Below are 20,070 nucleotides of genomic sequence, written 5' to 3'. Positions count from 1 at the left end.
GAGAAGGACTCGGGGGTACTGGTGAATGAAAATTGGATGTGAGCTGGCAATGTGTGCTCGCAGCCCAGAAAGCCAGCCATATCCTGGCTGCATAAAAAGCAACGTGGCCAGCAGATTGAGGGAGGTGATTCTGCCCCTCTACTCTGCTCTGGTGAGACCCTACCTGGAGCACTGCATCCAGTTCTGGGGCCCCTAGTACAAGAAAGACATGGACCTGTTAGAGCGGGTCCAGAGAAGGGCCACAAAAATGGTCAGAGCGCTGTAACACCTCTCCTATCAGGAAAGGCTGAGAGAGTTGGGTTTGTTCAGCCTGGAGGTGAGAAGGCTCTGGGGAGACCTGATTGTGGCCTTTCAATATATAAAGGGGGCTTATAAGAAAGATGGGGAAAGACTTTACCAAGGCCTGTAGTGATAGGACAAGGGGCAATAGTTTTAAACTGAGAATAGGTTTAGATTGGATATAAGGAGGAATTTTTTTATTATAAGGGTGGTGAGACTTTGGAACAACTTGCCCAGAGAAGTTGTGGATGCCCCATCCCTGGAAGTGTTCAAGGTCAGGTTGGACGGTGCTGTGAGCAACCTGATCTAGTGAAAGATGCCCCTGTCCAAGGCTGGGGTGCTGGACTAGATGATATTTAAAGGTCCCTTCCAACCCAAACCATTCCATGAAAAATATTTTTGCTGTAATTCCTTTAGAATACATTGTGTCCCTGATGTATTAACACAGTGGTGTGTTGCTGTATGGGCGTGATGAGTTTAAAATGAATTTATAAAGCCAGGGCAGGTGTTGCTGCTCTGTTTCTGGAATCTTTACAGAACAACACACCACCTGGTATTTTTCTGAATATATATGAATGTGCATATATTCACGTCCATATTTGTATGTTTAGATATAGGCATATAGTCCAAGTTAATTGTTTAAATTTTAGGTGGGATTTTCAAAGGTGCCCAAAGATATAAGCACAAAATGCCATTGGAATGATGGTTTCTCTGAAAATCCAAAATTTTTTGTTAGCTTAAATACTTATAGCTGCTAATGGTCATTCTCAAAACCCACAATACCATAAAACCTTTATAAGGCATCCCTTTGTCATATGTTTTATAAAGGTCATGTTTTACAGAAGTTACTTCAGAAACATTTTAGAGAAAATTAATTTTTTGCTTACTTGAAGCTGTACTACCTGAGTTCACCTGTACCAGACATTGTATGGATTATGGTATGTCTTTGGAGTAAGTCTTTAAGTTAATAAAACTGCATAGCAGTTTTGATTGGTGCTGTGTATTTACACTTGATCAAAACTCAATTCTCTTTGCAGTTGACATTTTTCTCTCTATTTTGTACTTTAAAAATCAGTTGGGGCTTAGTGACTGAGGAAACTCTTCCTTCAGCATTTCTCAATATATGTGACTCTGACTTCCCCATTACCACACCCTCCAAATGCAGATAATTTAAAATACCGAAATGTTGAATCCTGGTATGTTAATAATACAGCACACTGACCAGATCTGTCAGTTTTTGAAAAACAGTTTGCAATGTAAAAATTGAATAATGTTGCAAGATAGAGCATTACTGCAGTCTCTTCCCTTCGTTTGAGACACACGACACGTTTGTATTTGTTGATTTTTCTCTAGTATGTACATACCTTACATTGCTTTCTAATCGCATTTGAATCTTTCTTCTGTGCAACAGAAGCGCATTCTATATCTTACTGTAATATTGACAGACTTGTGTGAAATAAGGTTTTAGCTTTGTGAGAAACCATCTTCTGCTTTCCACAGTTAAGCTCTCTAATAATGGCTCGATTCCATTGAACCACATCTGATTGATAAATAGGGAAATGCTGTAGGTCTTCTGTCAAAAACTGAATGAAGATATTTAGTTCTCAGGCAGATGAGATAAGAAAGACCATGGACTTGCTGCCTTCAGGTTCATCAGTTTGACTTGACTCTCATTTTGGGAACATACTCATTTTAAAAACATACTTGTACATGCTGACAGTGAGTCTTAAGAGGAATACGTGTTTTAACTTTAAGCACCATGTGATTTTTTTTTTAAACTTTCATTCTTTAATTTTCTCTTTAAATACATTAGTTTTAAATTGAAAAGGCCTTTATTGCAATATTAATTTTAAATTTATTCTGTGAATACAGAATGCTTATATAGCAAACTAAACTGCCAACTTGCATGATAACATGTCACGTCTTTATTTTCATGTAAGTAATACACATTCTAATGCTTAAAGGACTTTCCATCTTATTGGAATAGCTAATATCCCAGAAAAGACGATCCTTTTTTAAGTTAGACATGTAATACCTGAAAATGTAGGTTTCTGCCAGTTATGAAACTGGCAGAACTTCTAACTTTTGCATTTCCTGACTTAAAAAAAACAAACTGCTTTTAGCTTTGGAACTATAATACTGAATTAACATAATTTAGGTAATTGAATTATGTGGCTTTTAAAACTGTGATGATAGATGTCATACAGGCCATGTGCCAGTGCATGTTTCTTTAGCAGTTTCACATTGTTGGGTTTATGGACGATCTCAGTACAACTTGAATGGACAGACGGAAAATGCATGTTTTTTTCTTCTCCCTATTAGTTCACAGAAGTTGAAGACGATGATTGGGATATATCATCAGTAGAAGAAGACTTTTTATTTATGAAAGATGATAGAAGTCAGAAGGCATTGAAAGTTCAGAAAAATGAGTCAAATGCTGCATCTGTGGTACATGCATGGGGTCTTCCAAAGAGAGGTGTACCAAAGGAGGAAGGTAACATATTGATACTTCTACATTATAAGCCTTAAGTGCCTAACACACCTAGAGGAGAACTTAAGTAATAGTGTATTACACATTGTAATTCAATATATGGTATTTTATAAGAAAAGAACAAGTAAGAAAAACTGTGTGCTTGGTTTTGTGTCATATAAATATCATATATGATATTTATGATACATACTTATACATGAACAACACACACACACATAAATACACAGAGATGCCAAGAAACTTAAATCTGAGATTTTTAAAACATATAGTACTATCAGGCTTCAACTTCATTTTAAAAATTAATCATCCAGGATTTTTTTTTTTTAATCCCTTCCCAAATTTAAGGGAGGAGGAAAACTTTCTTACTTTGTCTTGAGAGTAGTAACAAAATTTCGGGTTTGTTCAAGATATCTAAGTGACCTACCAGGCTGAGATAAATATTTGAGCTACTGGTAAAGTAATAGCCTCAATCTTACATAGAACTTATACAGTAGTTTCTAGCGCTAACATTTCAATATACGTAAAGGTTAAAGCTCTGTCAGTTATATAAAGATACTTCAGGTTATTTTTAAAGGGAAAGTAATGCTGACACTGACTGCTTGTACTGTGCATTGTATTCTGTGACAGAAAGAGCCTTCATAATACCAACACTTGTAATTTCCTCACTGGTTGAAATGCTGGACTTCCTGAAGTCCACAGGTGTTTGCTCACATAGCGTGTAATTTTATCTCATAGACAAATACCAAGTAAAAATATGCCCAAATGTTATTAATAATTGTTAGTATTTTTTTATTTTAACAGGCCTTCATGAAGCTGATAATACAAGCACGTTAAAAAGCAGCTTAGTCACTGTAACAGATTGGAGTGATTCTTCAGATATATAATTGTTGCATTCCTGATGGGAGGCACTGCCTTCGTTTCTGCTGGGGTTGAAAATGTAGTTGAAAACATCAAGTGTTTGCTAGTCATTTCTCATATTGGTCATGTAATAACAAGGAATACTGTTTACAGAGCTCTTGTGTCTTTCCGTCCTGAATTTGAAACAAGAATATTCACATATGCATTACCAGCCACGTCTATTTGGAAACTGAGAGTTAATTCTTCTTTCTTGTGAACTCAGTGGTGAAAGTCTCTTTGATTTCACTGAGGTGACGATTTTGCCTCTAATGTTTACATTAAAGATTGAAACTGGTCTTACAAGAAAGCCTGTTAACCAATGAACAGAATTTACTCCAGAGTATTACTTTATAAAATTTTTAAATGCATATTTTCTTGTATTTTATCATAAACTTTATATGAAATTGTGAAATTTTAAATAAAATATTTCCATGTATTAAAATGTTAAGTTTCTAACGTGGTTTACAATAAACACCAAACGAAAAGAAAAAAAAGCCTCAGCTATAAAACTAATTATTATTAAATGCCTCCTATTTGGGGAAGTTATTCTTTTTTGTTTGTTGTTTTGTTAGAGTCAATTCTTAGTTAACACAAAAGCATAAAAATTGGAAAAAAAATTAAAACGTTAAGCTAAGGTGAGGGAAGTACTGACCTGCCGTTGCGCAAGTACTTTCATATTTCTGTTCCGTCCATATTGGCTGCCTTCTTAAAAAAACCCAATGGTGTTTTGACTTAAATGAAATACAAAAATAAAGTAAAATAAAGAGAACCTTGAATGGCTTTGTAGTTCTGATGTATTTTAGATGGTATCAGGTGCAAAACCTTTTCTATCATACTGTGCCTATTAATAAATAGGACTATTCATTTTTTATATTTACATCTTTGTCCCAAAATAACCAATGTATTGAAACTCCAAGGGCCCATCAGTTCAAACCTCAAGACAGACCCAAGTGTGTGTCTAATTTTTGGGTCTCAGTCTAGAAAGTTTTTTGTGGTTATTCATAATCTCTGATCTCATTTATTGACTCATTGTACAAATATTCCCTCGAAAGCTATCACATTTCTATGGACAGGTGAAAAAAAAAAGTACTAGCTGCATTTTTGAACTGTTGTTAACTAATTCAGGATGCAAGACCCTCTCTGGTGACTGTTTTCGTAACAACTGGCCCTGACTCCTAGCACCTGCTCCTGCCTCCCCATATTCCATACTTATTTTTACGTCACCCAGGCTCTTCCTCTTCTTATTCCTACGGCACCGAATCGACCCAAGTTGCACGTTCATCCGCCCCAGCAAGGTGATAAGGAGGTAAGAGCCTGCCGATTCCCACTGTCATCGTCTGGCCCCGCAGTTAACAATGTGCTTTGCAATTCCGACGTCACTGCTAATCAGTGGTGAGATATTTTACATAGTAACCTGCACAGAGTACGGCTGTTTTCCCCAGTACTGAACCTGCTTCAGAAACGGTTGCAATGATGCACCGCAGTCGGCATGATGCGTGTGATGCCATTCCCATAAGCAACTGACATACTGAGTTGGTAAATACCCCATTTATTTTTTTCAAGAAAGCAACATTAGCTCATGATTTCCAGGTATAAACTTTACAATAACAACATCAATCTTAAAATATTATATAATAAAATTTACATCAATAGGTTAAAAGCTGCAAGTTAATGTTTTAAAAAGTCATTGTCTTAGTGGTAATTACATTGGGGTTGGGGGGGAAATCACTCTGAATGAAACATACAAACTCATTTTTAAACCACCTTGAATCTTCCAATAGTACAATTAAACATAAGCGTTCTTGTCAAAGTGCTTTGGTGGGGTTTTTTCTGGGACACTGTTGTGAACCTTTGTACGAGAAGACATCACAGATGTGGCTCCATTATATGCATACCCCCTCCTGAAAAGAAAAGAGAATCAACCATTTACATCTTATCCCACAGACAGGTAACATCTCTGTAGCCAAGCATTATAGCAATATAAAACTAGAAGAAACGTATAGGAACTTACCTATAATTTTCGGGGGAGGGGGTAGGAGGGACACCTTCCTTCCCTGTGTAAATTAGGGCCCAATCATAAAATATTTAGGCCGTGGCAGATCCTATGTGAACAGCTGTGCCTCTTCACTATCGCCCCTCTTTTGCTGCTGGAGGTCCCACTGCCACCACCGCTGTCCTTTACCTCTCTTACTTTCAATCTGATGATTTGTGAATAAACTTGTCTATTCACATCTGTAAGGTGACCTGACCACTTTTCCTACATCAGTGAATGCATTTTTTTCCAGCTGTAGTAAATTTATCACGTATATATAACACAAGTATTTGTTCTGAGTCAATAGCTTTTCCTAATTACATTAACGATGGGACACCGCATTATCCTTAAAGCCCATTATTTTCTTTCATCCACACAATCCTTTTCTGAAACTCACTACAAAGTGTTTCGGAAAAGTAATCAAACTGCATGCATATACAGCAGGCACAAATGTGCTAGTATTGATTTCCTTCAATAAGTACAACTTGTGTTTTACCTTGGAGAATTACTGTTTTCAGCTATTGAGAAGCAGAATATACTGCCACCAATTATGCAGAGTGAAGCTCCAGCCCATCCAATGAACAAAGCTGCTCCTAATTCATACCTACAGGAAGTTAATAAATGGGTTTAACAACAGAGAGCATGAATTTAACAGTTTTTCAGAACAAAAGAACTAAATTTTATTTTTTCCTGAATAACTTTATATTGACATACACGTTATTCATTGCAAAATCAGCAGTTCTGCCATTCACCCGTGTTCTTTTCATTATTTCCCTCTTACTCAGGAGGCAAACTCTGTCCCTGCGGTACACCGAGGCAATGCTTATCTCCCTGCGCAGCCAGCCGAGGTGCCTGGCTTTTCCACATCTCCTCCCGAATTGCTTGGCTGTGGGGTTACATGATTCTTTGACCCGCTTACAGCACACAGCTCTTGTCCCCTTGGACCATTTCGGGTTTGCTCCTGCTGGTTCCCAAACTGGACTGGGGCTTTCACGGAGCCGGTGAGTAGAGCTGCTGCCTACAACCCTCCTTAACTCTCGCCTCTGGCTCTCAGGCTCTCTCTCCCTCCCTATCCACACTCCAGCCTGCTTAAAACATGAGGTCTTTATACTTACCTGTAATATGCATATACAATATGTATACACACGCATACGCAATATATGCATATACATACACAAATGTATCTGATGTATACAGATATGCACATACATGCATGCGTACGCAGATGTACATGTGTGTACACATGCACACGTGCACGTGCCAGCCCCTTTCTGCTTTTCTAGTCCCTGTGGCTGGATTCAGGCTGGAAGAGAGCGCTCCCCTCCGAGCCCTTGGGCACCGCTCCAGGTCACCAGCAATGGTCCCCTCTGCCACCCGGGGCTGCCACCATTTGTCTGCAGCCAGAAACTGCTCAGTTTGACTCTGAGAGGAGATGGTGGTGCGTTAGGACCATTATCGCACAAGGCTAAGTCCAAGTTTCTGAAGCAACAGGAGTAAATGAAGGAAACTAAGGGCACGGGGAAGATATTCTTTTCCTCCCCCTGCCTGAGCTCCGCGCCCATAACCTGAAAGCTCTGGAGCTTCGAGACGAGCGGCAAGCCATGGCTGCCACTTGTCTGCTCCACTCCCCAACTCTTTGCCTGAGGTGCCGCTCTTTACAACACTTTCAGAATGACTTGCATTAGACCACAGGCCCGACAGTCTCAAAAGTCTCATATTCCTCACTATTAGGACAGTGTCTTCTGCTCCTTCTTCTCTGCTCCAGTTCCTCCTTGAGGAAACCTTTATCTCCTTCTGACTGCTAGGATCCTGAGTTGAAAACACAGGCCCCCGTCCCCCATCCAGCTGCAGTTACCGGTCAGGTGGCTGTGCTCTTCAGGCCTTCGTTAGTAAGTTTGTTTATTTATTGTAAGCTCTGGTGAGGCAGCCGAATGAAAACCTCTGCTTGCCAGCCTGCTGTACAACTGAAAGACTGTGCAGCTGATTCCATGTGAACAGATCCTAATTTTACATTAGCTGAAATAACAACTGAAAACACCTGTAAGCTGTTCTACAAAACTCATCTTTACAAAGATGCCACTGTGGAAACACTCAAAAATTGCCAGTGAGCCTGGACGCCCAGAAAATGATATAGCGACTTCTTTAATAGGTCACAAGGGGACAAATGCTGACTGGAGAACAAAAAATTGCTTTTCCGTGTTTTCTTGAGATTCCACCCAGAGGTAAAGCACAGACTTTTTTTTAAAATAAAATTCATACAGGGAGAAAAAGCCACACTTAGGGTATCAGTGCTAGATGCTACGGACACCCAGGTTCAAGTCACTTCTGACTCAGGGACTTACTGCCAAAAAGAGATGGAGCCATTAGAGCTCAGAGGTAGGACACCTGGTGAGGGCTTGCACCTGACTCTTCATGGCCCTGCTAGTGCTCTAACTTCTGGGCTTCTTTTTCATTTTCCATTCGCATCATCCTAAGCAGAGTTCTTTCTTACCATCCCTTGCTAGAAAAGGATCAGATTCCCCCAAACATTCTCCATACCCAGGGTGGGACTTAGGTGCCCAAACCCCAGATTAAACTGCTGGAAACCATAGCTCAGCTGCCTTTCACCCTGGAAAACTCTGCACTCAGCCCTGTTTGACTTCAAAATCTGCCAAACATGTAAAGCTTTAATCCTAACTCACATTTCCAACCATGCGCTACAGTGTTCACAAGACTCGAGTGGATTTCTGTCTGTTCAAAGACTGGGGGTTCTCTGATTAGAAGCAGATATCTACACCAGAGCTCATCACCTAGGATCCCGTTATAGTCAACACGCAAGAAATGCACATGAAGTACACTTCTAAAATATGCATGCTGCATCACACCCTCAAGGTGCCTCTTTAATGAGCTGTAAAGGCAGATCAAAGTGATTAACTCTGATGTGAAGTGACGTGAGGTAAGCCCCACCCTGGGGATCCCTCCATCCCCGCAGGTACTGCCAGAGCACACCTAAAGTACAGGGATCAGGGTGAGGCTCCCCACAAAAGTCAGTGTGGACCACCGCAGTGCTGGAGAACACAGCTGGACCAAGACCCAGGAAGGCTGTTGCTGTAACAACTTACTCGCCAAGACCATTTGCCTAGAAAGCAGGAAACACAAGTTCGTTTCCACATTTCCATCTAACTGAATGGTTGGCCAGAGGCTAATGTGAGAGAGATAAGGAGACCAATTGCCATGTCCCCTCCTGAAGCTCTTCAGTTGTACAGGAAAGAAATGAGGATTACACTGGGTTTAATTGGGTAGAAAAGGATTAGCTGGCTGTTGCCTACTAGTTGGAAAAGAAGATACGGGGTCCGGCCTTTGTTCTTGGGATTGGTTGTATTTTTTAAATAACATGTGTTACTATAACATGTATAAACAGATTGCATATATGGACCCTTCTTGAGTGACTGCCACACTGCTAGGTTAATGAGTTGCAGAGCTGGCCTAATTGGTCTTTCCTCCACATCCTTAAACAGAGAAAAGACTTTTTGATTTACACTGGTGTTTATGAGGAAAACTTCAAATTTTCAATTGCATATCAACCTGTGTACGGCTCCCTGTTTTTTATCCAATCCATCTTTTCAGCACTTAAGAAGCCAACCCTACCTCCCATCAAAATCCCATATGTAAAAAAACCTTACGTATGAAAAACCCCTTACATACATTGGCACCTCCAGAAAAAAAGAAAACAAAAAGGAGAAAGGCTTTTTTAGAAGAAATTTCTGCACTTGCTGTTTTTCCCTTCCCTCTTTACCATTAAAGTCTTTGCAGGAAACACACTCTTCTGTTCTTACAATTCTTGGTTGCAAGAACCAAAGCAGACCCTCTCCGAAGTCTGTGGCTGCATATCCACTGTCGCCAATCAGTGACATCAATCTGCTGAAGGATCACTTAGAGATTGACAGCAACTTGGGGCGGGGGGGAAACAGGACACTGATGAAGAGGCCAGAGGTGGTGACCGCTGAAGACTAAGAGAATTCAACTGCACTGAACTGAAAGCCGCTTTCCACTACACTGACCAAGCAGGCTAAGAGCAGATTTTTTACTGTAATCCAGAGAGGCAGAACTCAGTGAAATGAAAAAAGTGTAATATCAGTACAGCAGAAAAACATTCGAGTTGTTACACACATTAGGACCATGAAGCAAACTCCCAAGCAAACCAAGCAAGTGGAAGCTTCATTAGCCAACTGGATGTCAGCATACGTAAAGGACATACCTACCTACTCAGTGAATCTACACAACTACCCAAGGGAAATATATATTTTTAATGTCTAATTCTTACGATTCTCGGAAAATGAAAAATAGATTCAAATGCCACAGCGGGACAGTGGAAAGAGGGCTTGTGTGAACTGAGCATTATCCATTCAGAGACAAGAAAGATGAAGGGAAACAATTCTCTACAAAAAAGAACAGGAAGTTAGTCAGATAATCTGGATAAACTAACCCCACTCGTCAGTAAGAATGATCACGATTACAGAGTTCAAACTGTGGCAAGGGACAAAAAGGAGAGACTATAAAGAGGGGTTTTTATTAATTAAAAGTAGTACAGTGACAAAAGAGTCTCCTAAAAGAAGCAGTGGAAGCAACATTAGCAAGACAGCAAAGCAGAAGCAGAGGTTTTCCCCTATTAGAGGTGTCTGAAGAAAAATGAAATCCATCTTAGCTGCAAGCACCAAGGCGTCCCATGCTGTCCCAAAGACTCTGCGCATGTTATTACGTAGGGTCAAACAATTCCTTTGGAGCTGTTTTAAACTGGCAATGCAAACTGTTGCATCTCAGGCATCCAGCCTAAGATTTCTTTCTAAGTAAGGCAGGTTTCCGGGTGTCCCCGTGGTGCCTGCCATTCCTCAGTTAGGTGCATAAATTCAAACCAGAAGTCTCTTGAGCAACAGCTTTAGGCAGGTCTCTGATTCCTCCTGCACCCATACATATTCAGGGTCCCTCTTTCAAATGCAGAAGGCTGGAGGGAAATTGTGATGGCTGAGATGATGCTGAACATCTCGTGTCATTCACTTTCCGCTAACGGTATCTCCAGCCTGTCTTTGACACCGCCAGAATAACTTCAGGAGAGTCATGTGTAGCAAAAGGTGAAAGGTTGAAACCCAAAGCAGCGCCCTCTCTCAGTGAAGAGGCAATGCCAAATTTCCACAATATACCAGCAAAGCACGTTAAATGCTTCTGCAATGCATATCAAAGTAAGAGTTCAGAGAAGGCAATGCAATACATTACTCCACCATATTTTACACTGGTTGAGAGAGAAAGGATTCGAATGCCACCATGAGCTTAATCTGACACGAGGTCATTGCATGAGCTACACTGTGCACGACTCAAATTACTTCTGTCTCTCCTCTCTGCCTTTATCTTTGTAGTCACGATTATGTGTGCACGCAGCTGAGCTATGCTGGTTGTTCAGGAAAAAGGTAATTTCTGCAGAGGATGTTTTACTACCTTTATTTCAATATTTAAACTGAACTTCTCATTTGCTCACAGTAAATCTCCGCTGTGAGGTCTGCCTGCTCTTTTGCAGCAGAACAGTGTGGAAATACAGTGTAGGAAAGGGACTTCTGGCAACAACCACGGTATTTTTCACTAGGAACAGTAAGCCTGATGAATAATTAACTTCTGGCTATATAGCCAGGCTCCATTTTCTTCACAGTTGCTCGCATCCTCATTTCTTTTGGAGGCCTTCAGATCCTGTCCTCACTGTATCTAACAAGCAGAAACTATAGCAGAATTATGGAGGAAACTAATATGAACTTGTTTTCAAGACAGGAGAGGCGCTGTCAGCCCTACCGCAAACGTGGATCCAGTTAATGACATTCATTCAGACTATTTTCCTTCTATCAAGAAGAAACAGAAAGGCTCAGGGCTCCTTACTGAGCTTGTACTTGGATCTCAGGGAAATTTATACCCAATGCTTAACATATTCTGGAATCACCACCAAGAAAACTTTGAAATTCTTGTCTTTAAAGATCACTTCACGTTACGTAAGAAGCCAAAACAAGAAAGTCTATAATGGTATAATTTACAGCCAATGTTTTCAGACTTGGTGGATAAGATGTGAATCCAAAATCCAAGCACTGGTTCATGAATTGCTGCCTTTGTAGGTCCTGAGAACTTGCACGGCTTTAAAGCGAGTCTTTAGGGATGCACATTATTTCTGGTATGGATCCTGCAATGCTATAAAAACTCACTCCCTTAAATTTAATTACATGTATAGTCAAAGCATTTATGTTAATGCTTACATGATCGCGGGCTACGATGAGGTTTATGATCCAAAGTTCAGTCATCTGGATTTGAAAATCTGTCAGCAAAAAGTCCACAGAGCCTGCCAGAACCTCTCTTCAAGAGGAAGCAAGGTTGCACAGTGCTCGACACCTTTATGGAAACCACCTTCTATTAAAAGCCTAAGGAAATAATTTTCTTCCTTTCCTATTGAATGATGTGCCTAATGAGAGCCTCTGTCCTGTGAAATCCTTTTGCTGCATCTCTGACATAAACGCAAGCTTCGCTCCTGATTAACCCCATTTGCTCTGTGGCAAGGGGGGCAGAACCCTGCTGAGCCACGGTAAGCCCGGGCACAAAGATTACAGAGCAATCAGTGCACGGGGAGGTGTTCGTTCGTCAAATTTCAGCAGACGGTTACTACAGTTGGAAAATGCAATTAAATAGAACTGCAGCCCACTCTCCTTCTCTGCCCAACAGGAGACACACCTGCTCGCTGTTTAAATGGGCACTGGTGCGCAGTATGAAACTTAAGGTCTACTTGTTTGAAAGATTTATGGGTATAGGAAAGTACTTACTTTTGTGCAACAAAAGAAGGATCAAAGAACTCAGACGTAATCCTGTTTGCATACAGGGAACAACTAGTCATAGAGCACAACCCTGAAAAGCATAAGACAAACCATTCAGTGGAGCCAGCAGAAGAGCTTTGGCCCTGACCCTGAAGCCAATGAAGTCATGGAGAACTGTGCACGGACTTCTGCGGAAAAGAAGCAGCTCTGGTATGACTTCAAATACCCAAACTTAGAGAAATAAGGTGTATTTACCAGAGAGTATGAAAATCAGTCCAGCTAAGCAAGCTATTTTTGCTTTAGTCTGATCGGAGCCTCCGACTTTCGTACACTTCATCCCAACCAGTCCAAAAATGGCACCGAAGAAGCCCAGGCAGACGGCGGAGATCATCAGTCCTCTGCAGGCTTGGATGTAACCTGTGGTGAGAAAGAGTAAGGCTAACGTGAGAACTGGGACCACAACGGGTTTCGCCGTAGCTCCTCTCCCTCTGCGCAGCGTTAGGCATTCACTACTGCAAACCGAATCAGACCTTGGCTGGAGTAACGTCACCTTACCGTTGAGTGTGTTCTCCTAGGCGACGTGTGCCCTTCCCAGGGCATCATCACCTGAGCCCAGCTCGTACAAAACATACTATGGTATTCAGGGCTGCCAAAACTAATCCCGTGGCATTGGGTACCGCATCTGCAAGAGGTGGCTCCCATGAGGTTTTGAAGAGCAACTCCACGTGGTCTGCGCAACGGCGGCCACGGGTCGCAGAGCCACTCTGTGCACACAAAGCAAGTCTTCCCTGTCAGTCTTGTGCGTATGTGTTGCAGATGCAATGCGACTGGCAGCAGATTGGCAGCGCTGACCCTGGCTGGGGTCCTGGGGCTGCCTGGACATGCCACCGATTTGATTTGGATCCAAGAAGGCCCTCATTCTGCAAGGAAGTCAAGGCTGTGCTCAGCTTCATGGACAGCAGTAACCCTTTGAGATAAAAGAAACTACTGCCATATTTAAGCCTGGGCACACGTGGCTGGCTTCAGCCACACACAATTTTGCTGCGCTGGCTGAGGCTGCTCGGAGCTGGACCTCCCAGGGGCAGGGCCCTTCAGCAGGACAAGGGGTTGCTTGGCCTCTTCTCCCTTCCAAGAATGTCTTGTAATTGAAAGACTGGGATAACCTCCTATCACTGTTTACAGGGTGGAATGCTGCAATCTTACACAGCTGAATAACCATCACAAGGTGTTTTTCTTCATAACCTGTTGTTACATCTCGTTTAAAACGAAAATGTGCTTCCACTATTAGGGTATTCATTCTTTTCGCTTTGATCTCTGGTGGGTGGAAACGTTGAGCGCTAAACCACGTTTTCACTGCCTGTTACACCCAATTTTATGTAACAACAAGTAAACAAAAAAAACCCAACCCGCATGAAAGTCTTTAATACACAGGAAATTGAAATAATGAAACAGGAACTACAGGACACCTAATGAAAACAGAAGGCGGCAGATGGAAAACAAGAAGTGCGCTTGCTCATATAATGAAGTTGTGGAACTCCTTTCCACAGGGTAGGTGGATGCTAAAGGTTTACAGAGATTCAAGAAGAGACTGGATACACTCATTAAAGAGAAATCTGTGTCTGGCGGGCAGGTCCTTGTGCTGCAGATGGCTATCACTGGTGCTTGGCTGCCTCCTGCTCTCCTTACTGACACCCACTTTGGCCGCTGCTGGAGGCATATCAGCTCCAGGATGACCGCCCTGTGCTTGAACAATATTTAAAAAAAAAAAAGACGACTGATTCACAGCTTTGTGCAAGAAGCAGCACACAAGAAGCAATTTGTACCACGTAACACCCTGTTTTATCGGTCCTACCAAATTTAGGTGCTGTGCTGCCCATCTGCGAACACAACCTACTGCCATTTACCTACATCTGTTGGCATGTGTATAGACTTTCATTTGCACCAGGTTTCTGTAGCCCATCTGCTAAAGAAATACATTAGTGAATGAAATAACTGTAACTGGCATACGCCTCTCATGTTGGAATATAAGAGAGAGAGTCACTTGTGCCTGTTGAAGTGTCTATCGTTATAATTAGGTATGTTAAGTCTGAACTATAAGGTGGACTCCTATGGTAGAAGGATGAGCCACCCTCTGGAGAAACCTCCTTTTCTCCATTCATGATAAATGAAGTGGAGAGCCTAGGGTGACTCACAGTGAACAGCCAGATTGCGGTTACCGAAAATCAGGCGAGATGACCACCTTTCTCATCCAACTGGGCAGAGTAAAACTTCCTCAACAGTGACGTAACACCGTACTCCCAAATAGTTCAGTTCAAACTCGGGTGATAGGTACACCTCTGCTTTTGAGTCAAATCCCCGGTTCTTACTCGTTTTTCTTCACTCAGACAAAACCCAAGGGATGTCCGTAGGAAAAGGGCTTTATGAAGATTTCAAAAGGTGGTTCTTAGTTTATAAAATCCACATCTGAAGAAAGCAGTCTTGCTTTGTTAATTTTTGCTACAGGCATGGAAAAGTTGGCTTTTACTACTTTTGATGGTGTGTATTTCTTGCAGCACACAGGTAAAGCGGGAGATGAAGACTGGCAAGGAAGCTATTATTTTTGACAGGTCCAATTTATTGACACTGTTAGTAGCTAATTGACACATTAAAGTGCTGAACCATGAACATATTTACCCAGAGGTCCTCTAAACTTTTATTTATGTCTGAACCTCCTAGGAGAAACAGTAAATATTCACCCCAATCAAAATAACCAGCATATGCTAGGAACCACATGGCTGAAATTCAGCTGTTCCTGAAGGTCAATACACAGTTTTAGAATAGGTAGAGGGTAGTGAGACAGCAAGAAATAATTAACTCTCTCACCCAGGAATCATTTTCAATTATAAACAGCATGAGCTGGAGGACTGCTCAGTTCTGCTGAATGAATAACCGTCCTCTAAATATTTCACTGAATTGGGCAGGCCAGCCACAGTGGGACTTGTTTCAGTTCACCACAGCAATCATCCAACTGGCACACATTTTTAAAACAAAATATTTGAAAAAAATTCACAGTCTGTACCAGTAATGTAGAAGAGCAGACGACTCTGTTAGTCCCACTAGGTTGATTAGAGCATTTGGAAGCATGAAAGGGTGAAATCAACCTTTTCACCAAATCCAGCCTCCTATTGCTTGGACCCTACGTTAAAACTCCGTATAGCATTTGGCTGTAAGAGAAATTAAGCTTTTTCTTTGCTTCTTAGAAAGCTTACCAAGGCTTATAATGCAGAGAAAGGTAAGGGGGAGATGCCTATTCTTCACACTCCTCCACTCAAGACCAAAGACTGTCCCCTTTCCAAATATTTGTTGTCTGTATTTGCACCAGCTCTTGTAGGAAGCTTGCCATGTACACGTTGACAACCCAAATGAAGGTCCCAAGCAACAAAAAGCCATATGTTTTAAACAGACAAGCAGACAAACATGCATTACTCATAAAGTCATGTTTAGCAGCATTCCAGGAGAAACCTATTTCAAGGTGTTTTTTTTTTTTTAAAACAAATGTGTTTTGTCTTGCATTCAAATTAATCTTGTTAGATCTTCATCTTTCTTGCCTCACTGCTCTCACACTTGCCTCCCATGCTCACAAAGGGTTAGGAGGAATTCATATATTCAGATCATATGACACTCAGAAAAAAACCATATGCAAAGTTCTGGGAACTGTCACTTTCACAATAAATGCTGCCAGTGGCATCCTGCAGTCTGCATCTCATGAAGTATAAGAGGTTGCCTTACAGATAGAGCACAGATTCCTTCTAAAAGTACACACCCATTGCTTTTGTATGTTTTTCTAAGCTCTAATACCCTCTTTTAGCTCATAAGCAAATTTTTGTTCAGCTATCTTCTTGCAAAAGGTCATTGCATCCACCGTTGTAAACATGATAACTGATACGTCCTCTTTTGGGGAGGTGGTTTCATCTCCAAGTTTCCACCCATGACCAGTAGTGCACAAAAGTAAACCCCAAATGATTCTAAGTCTTACAGGCAGCAAGAATAGTTTTGCTTGCCTACAGAATGTGGGACTGAGCCCTTAATGAGGGCTGGCCAAACTGATTTGTTGTACAGGAATGCATAAAGGTGGAAGGGCATCACATGCAATTTTCTCTGGTGGCTGCTCATGCGGAGTGACGGCCTGAAAGCCATCGGGGCAGCCCCGCCGCCGTGCCACCCCACGGGCAATCCGGGGGGCACAGTCCAAGACCACTCCGTGATGCAAACCAAAACAAGGGTAACGGGGAACCGTCTCCAGATCACCCCTGACCCAAACTACGACATCGCTTCTGAAGAAGGAACGACTTCTGCACCCCACAGGACTGCCCCAGCAACCAGCATGGCGATAGCCCGATTTCTTACCCCCTTGTTTTTCCTCTGATCCTCTGGTGGACCTGAGCGGTCTCTCCAGACAAGAAGTCCGGCAACACTCAGAGGTTTCCAATTTGACAAAAAACTATTTCCGTAGAAGAGGAACTGCTCTGCGAGGCAAATCCTCTCCAGTTACGTGAGGAAGGAGTGGAGTGGAGCCACCTTTTCCTGGGACAACAAAAAGAGTTCTAGTAATTTCCCAGTCCTGCCCTACCATATCGAGGAGAGCAACACATTATCCCTCCATGTATCTCGATAGGGTTATTGTTTCTGCTCACAAACACTTGAGGGAAAACGGGAAGCCAGATCTGAACTTTTTTGTGTCTTCCAAGACCCCCACCTGAGGATGGAGCAAGAAAGTTCCCATGTTCCCGGTCACAGGGAACAGGATCCGGCTTAACCACATGAGTCTGTGCAAAGAGGAAGGGAGAGGCGACTCGAGGGCCGAGGCAGATTCAGCTTCATGCTGACATACAAATCCTTCTAAGCTATGCGCAACGCACTGCAACCCACCCACTGTTAGGGTTCCCAGCAATGGGTTCTGCAGTGGGTTCCCAGCAGAGCCCGTAACCGCAAGGAGGGCAGTCTGGGCTAGGCTAGCTACCAAAAGCACCTCTGGTCGTGGTGGCTGCCCCTCCGCCCTGTCCCAGCCTGCCTGGCCTGTTCTGTGGGGGTTACATTACTCTCTCTCCAGCCTGCCTTTCATTCGCATTGTACCTGGGTACCAGGATCTGGCCCCCCAGCATTTGGAGATGTTATTGGGAGACACTGAAGCCAAGAACCTTCCACTACTGATCAACAGTCTGGCCAGGAGGATGGGACAAGGCCCTTCCAGATGAGCATTTCGGATTTACTTCTGTCCAAAATGAGTTAGTGCTCAGATGGCTGTTTCACTGTGCAGCAGGTGCCTCAGAAACTCACTCTTTGGGCGAGTGGAATGTGTTACCCAATGCACGAGGTTTGCCAGACTCGAGTTTGGAGGAAGGTGTGGTATGGACTTTGCTGTCATGTTTCATCTTCTTTTTGGAATTTTAAATGTTCCCAATCCTGCGTGCTTTGTTTGTAACTACGCTCTTCTTATTCTGAAAACAGATTAACCGAGAACTAAAAGAACAGTTAAACAATAGATTTGGTGGATCCTAGAGGTTACGCACTGGCGATCACTCCGTGCCCGCCTGCACACAGACCAAAGCTCCTTGCCCAAGCCTGGAAACCATGTTCTCAGCTGCTACACTTGGCCATAGGCTGACAGACGCCCGCGGAGGCCAGCCAGCCCTCCCACCCCTTCAGAGGAACTGGCAAATTCCTCTGCCGCCATGGGGCTGGGTCAAAAGAAGGTCTAGGGGACGGTACTTCTCCATCCGAGGGAAGCATCTTGCAACAGTGATGCTTAAGGGTTGCCTGCGCTACCTCTTTTTAGTATCTTCACCTCTTTTAGCCCTGTGTACATACAGAGGTTAAAGGTTTTCTGATATTGGTATTAATTAGCTTCATGATAATATTAATCCCTGTTACGACAATATTAATCTCTATTAGTGATTTGATTAACAGACTTTCTTTTCCTTTTTAAACAAACCTTTCACACCAAAATCCACTCCCAGACTTCAGTGCAAAGGCAGTGTCTGGACAGACTGTGGACAGTAGACCTGGCTTTTTGGGAGTATCAAAGCCACTGGGACCCTGTCTAATTTGTTCGTTTATGACCATAAAAACACGGAAGAGGTGCCATCATTTTCAAAACCTTTCCTCCCTTTCTTTACAGTCACTCCAGAGGCTATAAACCCACGCCATCCGCACTTTCCCTGTTTCTACCAGCCGTGATCAGTTTGGATTTATCAACCAAAAGTTTAGTCGTAAAGATTTCCTGCAGTGACCCAGTCTCCCAGTAGGGCTTCCTTAAAGGGCAAAAATGTTTCCTCCTAACCAGGGAAGAAACACAGCACCAACTCAGTTTTTGCTGTCAGGCACTATAGCAAAACTCTCAGCTTTGCTCCAAAACAACACTGCCCGAAAAACCAAGCCGAGCTATGCATCACTCTGCATACCTTTGCAGCCCTTACTGCCCCAAGCTTTTACACTGTCATTTATCAATGAAGCAATTACATCCCAGTTAATAAGCGCTTAGCAAAAAAAAGCAAAGGAACATTAATTAAAACAACATGACGCAAAGGCTTGTTCTCCTCCACCGCCCGTTGCACGGCTGGCAAAACCATAAAAAAGAGGAATGTCACGACAGTCGGAAAATAAATCGGCGAGAAAAATTCGCCTGCATTCTTCCTGTGTCAAATCCACACGCACGAAGTCTTCCGATGGGGGGAAAAAAGCGGGTAGCGACAGCGAGAGAGGCCAACACGGACACTCGGGCACCGAATACAATCTCAGCCGGCGGGTTTCGGGGGAAGAAACCCACTTCCACGGGCGAGACGAAGCAGCGCGCTGCCACCTGCCGGGGGACACGAGGGCACCTCCCCACGACCCCGCGTGGGAGCCGCCTCCGCCGCGGTCCCCGCCGCCCCCCCGGCCCCGCTCGGCGCGCCCCTACCCCCCGCTGCCCGCCAGCCCCGCCGCGGCGCAGCGCCCGCTCCCGCCGGCTCCGGGGCCGGGAACGGGGCCGGGGCCGGGGCCGGCCCGGGAGGAGCCCCGGAGCCCCCGAGGGCCCCAGACCGGCACGGGGGTGGGGTGGGGTTGGGGGGGGGGGGTCGGCGGGAGCCTGACCGTCCAGCGCCAGCATGGATGGGAAGTCCTTGCAGTTGGAGACGCCGGTGGAGTCGGTCACGCAGGTCTTCCAGAGGTTGGCCCAGAAGGTGGCGGTGGTGATGACCGTGCCGTCGATGGTGGACACCTTCCAGTAGTCGGTGGGCAGCGTGGAGGAGACCAGCACCCAGCCCGAGATGGTCAGCAGGAAGGCGATGATCTCCGCCGACGTGCTCGCCATGGGCCCGGCAGCAGGCAGCAGGCAGGCAGCGGGCGGCGGGCAGGCAGCGGGCAGGCGGGCGGGCGGGCAGGCGGCGCGGAGCCGCGGCGGCGGCGGCAGCCCGGGAGCGGCGGAGTCCCGGCGGCGGCAGCGGGCGGAGCGGGGCGGCGGCGGCGGCCGCCCCGGGCCGCGCCGCCCAATCGGCAGAGGGAGCTCCCGGCGCCCCGGGGGCCGCCCCCGCCCCGCC

At 44.0% G+C, this 20,070-nt stretch overlaps 2 protein-coding genes across 2 annotated transcripts in view; one reads left to right on the top strand and one right to left on the bottom strand.

Annotated features, from left to right (window-relative positions):
• Window positions 1–3,969, top strand: part of DZIP1 (DAZ interacting zinc finger protein 1) — a 38,784-nt gene extending 34,815 nt beyond the window's left edge. Inside the window, exons 18-19 of the mRNA XM_059833237.1 lie at window positions 2,602–2,773; window positions 3,572–3,969. Coding sequence (XP_059689220.1) covers window positions 2,602–2,773; window positions 3,572–3,654 — 255 coding nt within the window. The 3' untranslated portion in view covers window positions 3,655–3,969. The remainder of the gene's footprint in view (window positions 1–2,601; window positions 2,774–3,571) is intronic.
• A 1,484-nt stretch (window positions 3,970–5,453) lies between these two features.
• CLDN10 (claudin 10) lies at window positions 5,454–19,844 on the bottom strand. The gene is made up of 5 exons (XM_059825052.1): window positions 19,625–19,844; window positions 12,770–12,931; window positions 12,524–12,605; window positions 6,196–6,303; window positions 5,454–5,568 (listed from the first exon to the last, which is right to left on the bottom strand). The coding sequence occupies exons 1-5, from the start codon at window positions 19,842–19,844 to the stop codon at window positions 5,454–5,456; spliced, it is 687 nt and encodes a 228-aa protein (XP_059681035.1).
• Between the last annotated feature and the right edge of the window lie 226 nt (window positions 19,845–20,070).

This window comes from Gavia stellata, chromosome 1, assembly GCF_030936135.1.
Source record: "Gavia stellata isolate bGavSte3 chromosome 1, bGavSte3.hap2, whole genome shotgun sequence".
NCBI classification, from domain to species: Eukaryota; Metazoa; Chordata; class Aves; order Gaviiformes; family Gaviidae; genus Gavia; species Gavia stellata.
Note: the sequence above shows the minus strand (reverse complement) of the source record. Positions and strands in the feature narration are given on the sequence as shown.

What these genes read in the sequence shown, in the direction of transcription:
- CLDN10 (XM_059825052.1), bottom strand. Translation starts at nt 19,844, where the DNA reads ATGGCGAGCACGTCGGCGGAGATCATCGCCTTCCTGCTGACCATCTCG. An exon ending in ATCCATGCTGGCGCTGGACG is followed by an intron (nt 12,932 to 19,624) that starts GTCAGGCTCCCG and finishes TTCTCACCACAG; the next exon opens with GTTACATCCAAGCCTGCAGA. An exon ending in CCTTCTTTTGTTGCACAAAA is followed by an intron (nt 6,304 to 12,523) that starts GTAAGTACTTTC and finishes AACTTCCTGTAG; the next exon opens with GTATGAATTAGGAGCAGCTT.